General features: G+C 49.7%; 1 protein-coding gene across 1 annotated transcript in view; it reads right to left on the reverse strand.

Annotated features, from left to right (window-relative positions):
- The window catches only part of pdxka (pyridoxal (pyridoxine, vitamin B6) kinase a), a 36,058-nt gene that overhangs the window by 21,396 nt on the left and 1,400 nt on the right, over nucleotides 1-13,262 (reverse strand). Inside the window, exons 2-7 of the mRNA XM_087992430.1 lie at nucleotides 10,392-10,446; nucleotides 7,643-7,747; nucleotides 6,988-7,071; nucleotides 5,243-5,289; nucleotides 5,071-5,156; nucleotides 4,211-4,256 (exon numbers count right to left, since the gene is read on the reverse strand). Coding sequence (XP_087848556.1) covers nucleotides 4,211-4,256; nucleotides 5,071-5,156; nucleotides 5,243-5,289; nucleotides 6,988-7,071; nucleotides 7,643-7,747; nucleotides 10,392-10,446 — 423 coding nt within the window. The remainder of the gene's footprint in view (nucleotides 1-4,210; nucleotides 4,257-5,070; nucleotides 5,157-5,242; nucleotides 5,290-6,987; nucleotides 7,072-7,642; nucleotides 7,748-10,391; nucleotides 10,447-13,262) is intronic.

Consider the following 13,262-nt stretch of genomic DNA (forward strand, 5'->3'; position numbering starts at 1 on the left):
TAGGGAGGAGGGACTTGGGGGAGGGGCGTCGGAAATGTGATAGGTGGAAAGAGGTCAAGGTGAGGGTGATAGGTCAGACTGGGGTGGGGGCGGAGAGGTCGGGAAGAAGATCTCAGGTTAGGAAGGCGGTGCTGAATTTGATGGATTTGACTGAGACAGGGTGGGGGGAGGGGAAATGAGGAAACTGGTGAAATCCGCCTTCCTAACCTGAGATCTTCTTCCCGACCTCTCCGCCCCCACCCAAGTCTGACCTATCATCCTCACCTTGACCTCTTTCCACCTATCACATTTCCGACGCCCCTCCCCCAAGTCCCTCCTCCCTACCTTTTATCTTAGCCTGCTGGACAAACTTTCCTCATTCCTGAAGAAGGGCTTATGCCCGAAACGTCGATTCTCCTGTTCCCTGGATGCTGCCTGACCTGCTGCGCTTTTCCAGCAACACATCTCCGGCTCTGATCTCCAGCATCTGCAGACCTCACTTTCTCCTCAAAGATTTTTACTCAGTATGGAGACAGACCAACGAGGGGAGAGACAACGAGCCTGGACAAGTGTCAGATCTCGTGGTGGGAGAACACTTTGGTGACAGTGAGCACAACTGCCTCACATTTACCATAGCCATGGAGAGTGAAAGGAGCAGTTACCAAGGGAAGTCATTTACTTGGGGAAAAGGAAATGATGATGCTATCAGACAGGAGTTGGAAGTTACAGATTGGGAGCAATTGTTCCACAGAAAGGGCGCATGCATCAAACGCAACAACTGCTCCTTAAACAGTCTCCACGTGGAGACTGTTTAAGGAGCAGTTGTTGCGTTTGATGCATGATTAAGGAACCTTGGATGACGAGAACAGAGGAGCTTCTTGTCAAAAGGAAGAAGGCAGCAAGGATCTAGTACAGCTTTAAAGGATTACAGGCTTGCTAGGAAGAAGCTCAGAAATGAACTGAAGAGAGTCAGGAGGGAGCACGAGAAAGGCTTGGTGGGAAGGATTAGGGAGAAACCAAAGGCATTTTACTCATACATGAGGAATAAGAGAATGATCGGGGAGAAGGTAGGGCCAGTCAGGGAGAGCATATAGAACTTGTGCGTGGAGTCTGAGCAGATACGGGAAGCCCTGAGTTTTTTGCTTTGGTTTTCACCAAGGAAAGGGACCTTGTTGAACGAGAACTTTGAGGAGCTGGGATACAGGCTTGAACATATCAGAATTGATGAAGTTGATGTGCTGGAAATTTTGGCAAACATGAAGATTGATAAGTCCCCAGGGCCAGACCAGATTTATCCCAGGTTGTTCTGGGAAGCTAGAAAGGAGGCTGCTAAGCCACTGGCGAAAATCTTTGCCTCCTCACTCTCCACGGGAGTCGTACCGGAGGATTAGACGGAGGCGGATGTTGTTCCTCTTTTCAAGAAGGGTAATAGGGAAATCCCTGGCAATTACAGACCAGTCAGTCGTACGTCTGTGGTCAGCAAGGTTTTGGAATGAATTCTGAGGGATAGGATTTATGACTATTTGGAAAAGCATAGCATTATTTAAAAGCAGTTCGCAAGACTTTGAGAGGGGCAGCTCAGGCCTCACAAATCTTTGAAGTCTTTGAGGAGGTGATGAGACAGGTTGACGAAGGTCAGGCAGTGGATGTGGTGCATATGGACTTCAGCAAGGCATTTGATAAGGTTCCCCATCGTAGGCTCATTCATAAAGTCAGGAAGTATGGGATACAGGGAGATTTGGCTATCTGGATTCAGAATTGGCTGGCTGTCAGAAGGCAGAGAGTGGTTGTAGAGATGGAAAGCATTCTGCCTGGAGGTCAGTGGTGAGTGGTGTCCCACTGGGCTCTGTTCTTGGGACCTCTGCTCTTTGTAGTTATTATAAATGACTTGGATGAGGAGGTTGAGGGGTGGGTTAGTAAATTTGCTGATGACACAAAGGTTGGAGGTGCCAGTGATAGTATCAAGGGCTATTGCAGGCTGCAGCATGACATAGACAGGATGCAGATCTGGGCTGAGAAATGGCGAATGGAGTTCAACCTGGATAAATGTGAAGTGATGCATTTTGGAAGGTCGAACTGGAATGCTGAATATAGGATTAAAGACAGGATTCTTGGCAGTGTGGAGGAACAGTGGGATCTTGATGTTGAAGTACATGGATCCCTCAAAGTTGACACCCAAGTGGATAGGATGGTAAGAAAGCATATGGTATTTTGGCTTTCATTAATGGGGGATCAAGTTTAAGAGCTGCAAGGTTTTGCTGTAGCTCTACAAAACCCTGGTGAGACCATACATGGAATATTCTGCCCAGTTCTGGTCACACTATTATAGGAAAGCTACGGAGGCTTTGGAGAGGGTACAAAGAAGGTTTACCAGGATGCTGCCTGGATCTTACAAAGAGAGGGTGACTAAGCTCGGACTTTTCTCTCTGGAGAGGAGGAGGAAGAGAGGTGACCTGATCAAGATGTACAAGTTAATGAGAGGCAATTATAGAGTCGATAGCGAGAGACTTTTCCCCAGGGCAGGATTGACTGGCATGAGGGGTAATAATTTTAAGATATTACGAGGAAGGTATAAAGGAGGCATCAGAGGTAGCTTCTTTACACAGAGAGTTGTGAGTGCATGGAATGCGTTGCCAGCATTGGTGGTGGAAGCAGAGTCATTAAGGACATTTAAGTGACTGTTGGACATGCACATGGACAGCAGTGAATTGAGGGGTGCATAGATTAGGTTATTTTATTTTAGATAAGGTTAATCCTTAGCAAAACATCATGGGCCAAAAATTCTGTTCTGTGCTGTACTTTTCCATGTTCTATGTGCAGGTTAGGTGAATTGGCCATGCTAAATTGCCCATAGCGTTCAGGGTTGTGTAGGTTAGGTGCATTCTTCAGGGGTAAATGTAGAGTAATAGGGTAGAGGAATGGATCTGGGTGGGTTACTCTTCAGAGGGTCAGTGCAGACTTGTTGGGTCAAATGGCCTGTTTCCACACTCTAGGGATTCAAGAACAGTCTAGCAGGGTACAGGCCTTTCGGCCTTTGATGTTGTGCTGACCTTTTATCCTACTCTAAAGATCAGACTAAACTACATAGCCTTCATGTTAATATTACCCATGTGCCCATCCAAGAACCACTTAAATGTCCCTGATGTATCTGATTCTACCACTACTGCTGACAGTGCATTCCACGTAACCACAACTCTGTGTAAAGAACCTACCTCTGACATTTCCCCTAAACCTTCCTTCAGTCATAAAATTATGTCCCCTCGTGATAGCCATTTCTGCCCTGGGTAAAAGTCTCTAACTATCCACTCTATGCCTCTCATCATATTGTACACTTCTATCAAGTTAATTCTCATCCTTCTTCACTCAAGAAAAGCCTCAACTCTCTCAACCTTTCTTCATAAGACATGCCCTCCAGTCCAAGCAGCATCCTGGTAAATCTCCTCTGCACCCTCTCTAAAGTTCCCACATCCTTCCTATAAGGCGGCAACCAGAACTGGACATATTATTACAAGTATGGTCTAACCAGGGCTCTATAAAGCTGCAGCATAACCTTGCAGCTCTTAAACTTAATCTCCCTGCTAATGAAAGCCATCACACCATACACCTTCTGAACAAACCTATAACTTGGGTGGCAACTTTGAGGGATCTATGGACATGGACCCCAAGATCCCTCTGTTCCTCCACACTGTCAAGAATCCTGCCTTTAACCATGTTCTGCATTCAAATTCTCGATCTTCCAAAATGAATCACTTCACACTTTCCCAGGTTGAACTCCATCTGCCACTTATCAGCCCAGCTCGGCATCTGGTCAATGTCCTGTTGCAACAGCCCTCCACACCATCCACAACTCTACCAAACTTTGTGTCATCAGCAAACTTACTAACCCACCCTTCCACTTCCTCATCCAAGTCATTTACAAAACTCACAGAACAAAGGTGCAAGAACAAATCCCTGTGGAACACCATTGGTCACCGGGCTCCAGGCTGAATACTTTCCATCTACGAATATCTTCTGACTTCTATGAGCCAGCCAATTCTGTATCCAGACAGCCAAGTTTTCCTGTATCCCATGCCACTAACATCTGAAGCAGGAGCAAGGTCCGAAAACTTGTATTTTCAAATAAATCTGTTGGATTATAACCTACTATATTTAAACAGTGCAGAAGGGCCTTAATTTACTCTCTAATTTACTCCATTCTGGATCTAATTATTTAACAGTTGCTGCAAGTTACCTCAATCGCCTCCTTTTCTGTATTCATCTTCCTTCCTGCAAGAATTCTGAAAAAGAGTCACATTGCAATTACAGTTAGTAAAAACTTCTTCAAAATAAACAGCAAATATCAGACAGACAGTCGGGATGATCCACTCAATCAGTTCAATTTTTTCCACATAAAGTTCACGGTCTGTCTCTCATGTCATTTGTTTTATCCACCAGTTTCTGATTCTCTCTCCCTACACTTCTTTTTCCTGGTGCTTTCTCTGCTACCCCCTCATGCATTCTCTTACTCTTGCTTCAGTTTCTTTGTAACTGCATTTCTAATTTCCCCCTCCCTGATATCACCCTGTGCAACATATCCAACCTTGACCCACATACTCCAAACCCGTCAAAGTTTCCTAAAAATTTTATATCCAACAAGGTCACCTGTTCTGACTACTCGATAAGGGAGATATTCCAGAACTCTGTGCAATGTTTCTCTAGCCTTGCTACAAATATTTCTGTGTCTCATTCTTCGAACAATACTCATGTGAAATGAGCCTGAGCTGGTGCTGTATGTATGACAAACCTTTGCAGTTACTTCTCTGGTCTGGGACAGTGTTGGAGCCAGGCAGTTGACAAAAATAACTCTGTCACACAGCAAAATGAGCTTGGTGTGTGGATCAAGTTCTGAAGACTAGCCATTCAGCACAACAGCTGCCCTGAAGATGTTGAAGAATCATTCCCACAGGCACCTTCTCCTTCAACAGGAGACAGGAGATTGGCAGCCATTAGAAGACCACATTGATGACTGAGAGCCACAGGAGACAGTTTGCTCCCTCCTTGTGGCTGTATTGTGGGAGCAAGAATTCAGAAGCTGCAATTAACAACACTTACTCTGCTTCATACTGGTTTGGAGTGATGATGTCAGCGAGGGGGACCACTTTCTCTTTGTAAGCTGGAAGAAGATTTTCCGGAACATACTACGGATAGAACAAGACATTCAGCAAAATAATATCCACTAGACACGAGAGGTAGAGAGACAGACATGCATGCATCAGTCACTCACCATGTATCCATCTCCATTCCTTTTATCACCCATCACAGGGTCACAGACTGGAAAAGAATTCAGTAAACAATCATTTACATTAATTAACAATTATTTACATTAAAAGACAATCCTTCCCTGCTCCCTACCTCTGCCAACATATTGGATAAACATATGGACGAAAATGAATAGTGTAGGTTAAATGGGCTTCAGATTGTTGTGCCAACTTGTGAAACCATCGAGGGACGAATTGCCTGTACTGCATTGTAATGTTCTATGTTCTAACCCAAGTCTCTCTCAGAACCTATTCCCAAATAAACTACAATGATCAGTGTCTCCCTCAGACTGTCATCCTTGGATCCCTTACTATACCAGTCTAGGAAGTGATGCTGAAACTGGGAAGACCCCAGCTGGGGTCTTGTCTTTATTTCTGGGCACCACATTTTACGAAGGGCGTATTGTTGGAGAAGCTGCACAGGGAGTTTGCCAGAGTGAATTAGAGATGGTTTAATAAGGGCATGAACCACAGGGCAACATAGAATCATTTTTACACGTTGGGTGGTTGTGGTCTGGAAAGCACTGCTTGAAAGGTCAGTAAAAGCAGACAAAAGAAATGAATAGGAGAAGTACTTCAAGGGGATTTAAAAACAATATTCACAGGTGTTACTTGCTAGACCAGTATTTATTGCTCATCTCTACTCTCCCTTGATTACTTCGGCAGCACGGCGGCTCGGTGGTTCACACTGCTGCCTCACAGCGCCAGGGACCCGGGCTTGATTCCCGCCTTGGGCAACTGTCTGTGTGGAGTTTGCATATTCTCCCAGTGTCTGCGTGGGTTTCCTCCGGGTGTTCCAAGTTTTGTTGGTCATTAGCCAGGGGTAAATATAGGATAGGGGAATGGGTCTGGGTTGGTTACTATTTGGAAGGCCAGTGTGGAATTGTTGGGCCAAAGGGCCTGTAGGGAATCTAATCTAATCAAATGCTAGCTCAGTTGTTTCAGAGGGCAGCAATGAGTCAACCACATTGTGGGTCTGGAGTCACATGTAATTCAGACCTGTCCAAGACAGCAGATTTCCTTCCCTAAAAGGAACAGTGACCAAGGTGGGACCTTCAGACAATTGAGTGTGGTTATCTGGTCACCAGACTAGTTTTTAAATTCTAGATTTTTTTGGATTCAAATTTCATCATCTCTCACAGTGAGAAATGAACTCTGAACCCTAGAACGTTAACCTGGGGTCCTGGATGACTATGGACATTCACACTATGCCTTCCCTTACATTTACTGGGCTTGAGGACAGAGCAGGGGAGTGAGATTAACTGGGTATTTATCTCAGAGAGCTAAAAGAGACTTAAGCTGAATGGACCCCTGTGCTGTATGATTTAATAAACTTAACTCCAAATGCACGGTTGATCCACCCGCCCATCCCACGCTTGTTATTTACAGTACAATCTGAAGCTGAACGTCAAACAAAATCTCATTGCCAAGCACAGCGCCCAATACTGCAAAGCTCAAGACAGCTAATTAACTGAAGGGATCGCCCTCTGAGATACAAATCAAAATCAGTAGCCCTGATTCTGAAAATAAAGACAACCAGTACTGAGAATCAAACTGTAACCTCAACTATCAGTTCATTCAAAATCAGACAATACAAGAGTAAAGGTTGTGAGCTACAGTCATTGCCTGCAAGATTAGATAAAAGCCTCAAAGCAGCTTTCTACTACACATTATCAATCCACAACCTCACAGCATTCAAGGACAGACTCACCATAAACCAGTTTGGGGTTCTGTCTCCTCAGCTCCTGAATAATTTCCATCACCTTATCCAGAAATGAAGTGTCTCTGGTGTAACCTTATAAAACATAGAGTGTATCATTCACTAGTGAAGGAAGTTGAGAGCTAAGAGGCTCACACCCCATCTCCCACAGACAGCTACACACCTTGACGTGACCGGCCAGAGAATACAAACAGCATGCCAGAGCAGTGCAATAACTGATGAGACTTCATGCATACAATAAACTAAAATTTCTCCACACTGTCCCCATCAAACACTCCCAGGACAGGGACAGCGCAGGGTTAGATACAGAGTAAAGCTCCCTCTACACTGACCCCATCAAACACTCGCAGGACAGGGACAGTACAGGGTTAGATACAGAGTAAAGCTCCCTCTACACTATCCCCAACAAACACTCGCAGTTCAGGGACAGCACAGGGTTGGACACAGCGTTGGACACAGCGTAAAGCTACCTCTACACTTTCCCCATCAAACACTCCCAGGACGGGGACAGCACGGGATTAGATACAGAGTAAAGCTCCCTCTACACTGTCCCATCAAACACTCGCAGGACAAGCATAGGGATTAGATACAACATAAAGCAATCAGTTGCACCAACCCTCACCCTCAAGATATAATCAGCACCTACCTGTCAGGACATAGTCATAGCGAGTTACATCATTCAGTTGGAGCCCTTCATACAGTGTTTGCAGTTCTTCTGCTGTCATGGTTTGTCCCTTCCAGTGATCATATCCTGAAACACAGACACAGCGGTGATTGGGACTGGCAGGACTTTGGGAGATGTTGTAGTAACTTTGCTTGTATTAATGGGTAAAAGAAATGACTGGTCATCAACTTTACCTTTATGTTGAACCAACCTTGTAGGTTTGCATTCAGGCTAATAGCAGCTTTTGCCGCCATTAATTAGAATAAACTTCCACTCATACCACAATTGAGGCAAGGACATTGTTGCCTGCTGTTTCACATCTCAAGACCCTGGGTTCCTGTGTGTCTTACCAGGACTGTTTGCAGGATCCTGATTTGAGATCTGAGGCTATTGCAGAACATTCTTTACCATGCAGTGGTCGGAGAAGTGTTTGTCTTGTGTTATGCTGATGTTGGCTCTTGGCAATCCCCACAACAGAGTAAATAGGAGGGGAAAGACAGGGCAAAGATCTAAAACAGCACTTACTTCCAATTCACGGCCCCTAAACCTCTACCAGAGAGCCAGTACAAAGGGCTGAATGACCTCGTTCTGCAGCCAATCATTCAATGAGTATTAGGCCATCCAGACTCTTGACATACATTTCATTAGAATCGTTGGTACCTTCAAGAAAAATTGGTCAAGACCAGAGGGAGACAGCAGCACACAGGACAACCCTGCACCCTCCACCCACAGTTCCCCATATAGAGTAACCTAGTTAGTCAGATTCTTTGTATTGTGCAGCATGAAGTTTTAAACAAAATCTATGGGTTCAGCCAGGAAATATGAATAGCTTTCTGTTCATTTCAAAATAGTGCTGATGTCAAGGGAAATGGACATCAGATATTCTAGTATTTCCTGACAGAAGCAGGTAACTGCACAATACCTGCTGTCAGTAAGTCAGAACCTTGTTCATCGAGCAACATTGCCTAGGTGTGTACTAGATAAGCTGCTGGAGATACACTTCCAGATTTCCACAGACCTGTAATATTGGAAGATGCTGAGACTGAAGGGGCTTTGTTCCCACAAATGATATACTTTGCACCTTCAGTAAAGAGTGCCTTCATTCGAACAACCCACATGACAGAGGCTTGTATTAGAGTCAACAAGAAAGTAGCACAATCAACCTCCACAGAGCACAGCTTTAGCTCAGTAGCCTGCTGTCTCATGGTGCTGATCTTTCTATTATTGCTGTTTACTAAACACCAATGCAATTAAAATCAGGCCAATGAAAATATTTTAGACAAAGTGACACTTGTAACTGGTACCATTACTGTCTTCAAAGTTTGTGAGAAGATTTGCTGTGCTCGTTGCTGTGGTTCTGTTCGCCGAGCTGGAAGTTTTTGTTGCAAACGTTTCGTTCCCTGTCTAGATGACATCCTCAGTGCTTGGGAGCCTCCTGTGAAGCGCTTCTGTGGTGTTTCCTCCGGCATTTATAGTGGCCTGTCCCTGCCGCTTCCGGTTGTCAGTTTCAGCTGTCCGCTGTAGTGGCCGGTATATTGGGTCCAGGTCGATGTGTTTGTTGATGGAGTTTGTGGATGAGTGCCAAGCTTCTAGGAATTCCCTGGCTGTTCTTTGTTTCGCTTGCCCTATAATGGTAGTGTTGTCCCAGTCAAATTCATGTTGCTTGTCGTCTGCGTGTGTGGCTACTAGGGATAGCTGGTCGTGTCGTTTCGTGGCTAGTTGATGTTTGTGGATGCGGATCGTTAGCTGTCTTCCTGTTTGTCCTATGTAGTGTTTTGTGCAGTCCTTGCATGGGATTTTGTACACTACATTGGTTTTGCTCATGCTGGGTATCGGGTCCTTCGTTTTGGTGAGTTGTTGTCTGAGAGTGGCTGTTGGTTTGTGTGCTGTTATAAGTCCTAGTGGTCGCAGTAGTCTGGCTGTCATTTCAGAGATGTTCTTCATGTATGGTAGTGTGGCTAGTCCTTTGGGTTGTGGTATGTCCTCGTTCTGTTGTCTCTCCCTTAGGCATCTGTTGATGAAATTGCGAGGATAACCGTTTTTTGCGAATACCTATACAAGGAAGCGGCAGGGACAGGCCACTATAAATGTCGGAGGAAACACCACAGAAGCGCTTCACAGGAGGCTCCCAAGCATTGAGGATGTCACCTAGACAGGGGACGAAACGTTTGCAACAAAAACTTCCAGCTCGGCAAACAGAACCACAGCACCATTACTGTCTGGTAAAAAACACACTGCTCGCTTCTTTGACCGGATTTGAAATGGAATTGAAACACTGGAAATGGACATCATACAAAAGTCAAAAGGTGATGAATTGGAGGTTAGGTGCAGGCTCAGCCAGGGTCTCATGTGAAATTCAGCCATTCCAGCCAATAATGCACAGATCCTGATGAAACCCAGGCAATGACCTGATGTGGACTTTACCCAGGCAAGATCCAGCTCAGCATAGGTGCCTTCTCGAGACACTATTCAGTTATCTCTCTCAAGATCAGCTAGAATAATGAGTGGGCACACCTCAGTGAAGGTCAATGTGTGTGGGACCCCATCCCCCAGTAAGAGTCAATTTCAAGTCATATTCAGACTGCGCGAGATAGTTTGTCTCAGTTTTCCCAGAGACTTCCTTTTATTTATTCTCCTGCTGTGATTTAGTAAAGAAATTGATGAATGTACAGCAGCAGTGATGTGAACACTGAGGCAATGAAACGTGTAGCTGCTGATGTTTGTATCTTACCTGTGTGGTTGGAGAACTGGACTGAGTTGATTAAGTCCACCTCGAATCCCAACACCTGTTGGAGAAAACAAAATAGAGTTGGGCAGCAGGAATGAGTGTGTTGGGGTGGCAGTAGTGAGGGGAGGTTGGAGGTGAGATGGGGAGTGACGTGGGGGTATAGTTTGGGGTTAAGAGAGAGGGGTTATGGACAAGTTGAATGAGTCCAAGAAGATGGAGTGAAGTGGGAGGGATGCAGGTGGGGCAGTAAGAATGGGGGCTGAGGGAGAAGAGCGGTTTGGGTAGGGACATTATGGGGGAAATGGAGTGGGGAGTGTGGAGGCAATGCAGTAGGGGGTATGGGGAAGGTGACAGATTGTTGGGGAGGGGCTCAGTGGGCATGTGGCACGTGGCGTGTGGGGTTGGGAGTGGTCAATGGGTGGTGGGGTCAGTGGGTGTGGGGGAGGTGGGAGTGGTCAGAGGGGTCAGTGACTGTGGGAGGGTTGGGAGTGGTCAGAGGGGTCAGTGACTGTGGGAGAGTTGGAGTGGTCAGTGACTGTGGGAGGGTTGGGAGTGGTCAGAGGGGTCAGTGACTGTGGGAGGATTGGGAGTGGTCAGAGGGTCAGTGACTGTGGGAGGATTGGGAGTGGTCAGAGAGGTCAGTGACTGTGGGAGGATTGGGAGTGGTCAGAGGGGTCAGTGACTGTGGGAGGGTTGGGAGTGGTCAGAGAGGTCAGTGACTGTGGGAGGATTGGGAGTGGTCAGAGAGGTCAGTGACTGTGGGAGGGTTGGGAGTGGTCAGAGGGGTCAGTGACTGTGGGAGAGTTGGGAGTGGTCAGTGACTGTGGGAGGGTTGGGAGTGGTCAGAGGGTCAGTGACTGTGGGAGGATTGGGAGTGGTCAGAGGGTCAGTGACTGTGGGAGGATTGGGAGTGGTCAGAGAGGTCAGTGACTGTGGGAGGATTGGGAGTGGTCAGAGGGGTCAGTGACTGTGGGAGGGTTGGGAGTGGTCAGAGAGGTCAGTGACTGTGGGAGGATTGGGAGTGGTCAGAGAGGTCAGTGACTGTGGGAGGGTTGGGAGTGGTCAGAGGGGTCAGTGACTGTGGGAGGGTTGGGAGTGGTCAGAGGGGTCAGTGACTGTGGGAGGGTTGGGAGTGGTCGGGGACAGTGACTGTGGGGGGAGAGGGGTCAGTGACTGTGGGAGGTGGGGGGGGGTCAGTGACTGTGGGAGGTGGGGGGGGTCAGTGACTGTGGGAGGTGGGGGGGGGGTCAGTGACTGTGGGAGGGGGGGGGGGGTCAGTGACTGTGGGAGGGGGGGGGTCAGTGACTGTGGGAGGGGGGGGGGGGTCAGTGACTGTGGGAGGGGGGGGGGTCAGTGACTGTGGGAGGTGGGGGGGGTCAGTGACTGTGGGAGGTGGGGGGGGTCAGTGACTGTGGGGGGTGGGGGGGGTCAGTGACTGTGGGGGGTGGGGGGGGTCAGTGACTGTGGGGGGTGGGGGGGGTCAGTGACTGTGGGGGGTGGGGGGTGGGGGGGGTCAGTGACTGTGGGGGGTGGGGGGTGGGGGGGTCAGTGACTGTGGGGGGTGGGGGGTGGGGGGGGTCAGTGACTGTGGGGGGTGGGGGGGTCAGTGACTGTGGGGGGGGTCAGTGACTGTGGGGGGTGGGGGGGGGTCAGTGACTGTGGGGGGGGTCAGTGACTGTGGGGGGTGGGGGGGGTCAGTGACTGTGGGGGGTGGGGGGGTCAGTGACTGTGGGGGGTGGGGGGGGGGGTCAGTGACTGTGGGGGGTGGGGGGGTCAGAGGGGTCAGTGACTGTGGGGGGTGGGGGGGGTCAGAGGGGTCAGTGACTGTGAGGGGTCAGTGACTGTGGGGGATGGGGGGGGTCAGTGACTGTGGGGGATGGGGGGGTCAGTGACTGTGGGGGGTCAGTGACGGTGGGGGGTGGGGGGTGGGGGGTGGGGGGGTCAGGGGGGTCAGTGACGGTGGGGGGTGGGGGGGTCAGGGGGGTCAGAGGGGTCAGTGACGGTGGGGGGTGGGGGGGTCAGGGGGTCAGAGGGGTCAGTGACGGTGGGGGGTGGGGGGGTCAGGGGGGTCAGAGGGGTCAGTGACTGTGGGGGGTCGGTGACTGTGGGGGGTGGGGGGTCAGGGGGGACTGTGGGGGTGGGGGGTCAGTGACTGTGGGGGGTCAGTGACTGTGGGGGGTGGGGGGTGGGGGGGTCAGTGACTGTGGGGGGGTGGGGGGTGGGGGGGTCAGTGACTGTGGGGGGGTGGGGGGGTCGGGGGGTCAGTGACTGTGGGGGGGTGGGGGGGTCGGGGGGGTCAGTGACTGTGGGGGGGTGGGGGGGTCGGGGGGGTCAGTGACTGTGGGGTGGGGGGGTCAGTGACTGTGGGGGGTGGGGGGGGAGTCAGTGACTGTGGGGGGTGGGGGGGTTCAGTGACTGTGGGGGGTGGTGGGGGTTCAGTGACTGTGGGGGGTGGTGGGGGTTCAGTGACTGTGGGGGGTGGGGGGGTCAGTGACTGTGGGGGGTGGGGGGGGTCAGTGACTGTGGGGGGTGGGGGGTCAGAGGGGTCAGTGACTGTGGGGGGTGGGGGGGTCAGAGGGGTCAGTGACTGTGGGGGGTGGGGGGGTCAGAGGGGTCAGTGACTGTGGGGGGTGGGGGGGTCTGGGGGGTCAGTGACTGTGGGGGATGGGGGGGTCAGTGACTGTGGGGGGTCAGTGACTGTGGGGGGGTGGGGGGGTCAGTGACTGTGGGGGGTCGGTGACTGTGGGGGGTGGGGGTCAGGGGGACTGTGGGGGGTGGGGGGGACTGTGGGGGGTGGGGGGTCAGTGGGGGGTGGGGGGTCAGTGACTGTGGGGGTCAGTGACTGTGGGGGGTGGGGGGTGGGGGGGTCAGAGG

Source organism: Chiloscyllium plagiosum, unplaced genomic scaffold (genome assembly GCF_037043375.1).
Source record: "Chiloscyllium plagiosum isolate Xiang-an unplaced genomic scaffold, Cpla_swu_hap1 HiC_scaffold_12, whole genome shotgun sequence".
In the NCBI taxonomy this organism is placed as follows: Eukaryota; Metazoa; Chordata; class Chondrichthyes; order Orectolobiformes; family Hemiscylliidae; genus Chiloscyllium; species Chiloscyllium plagiosum.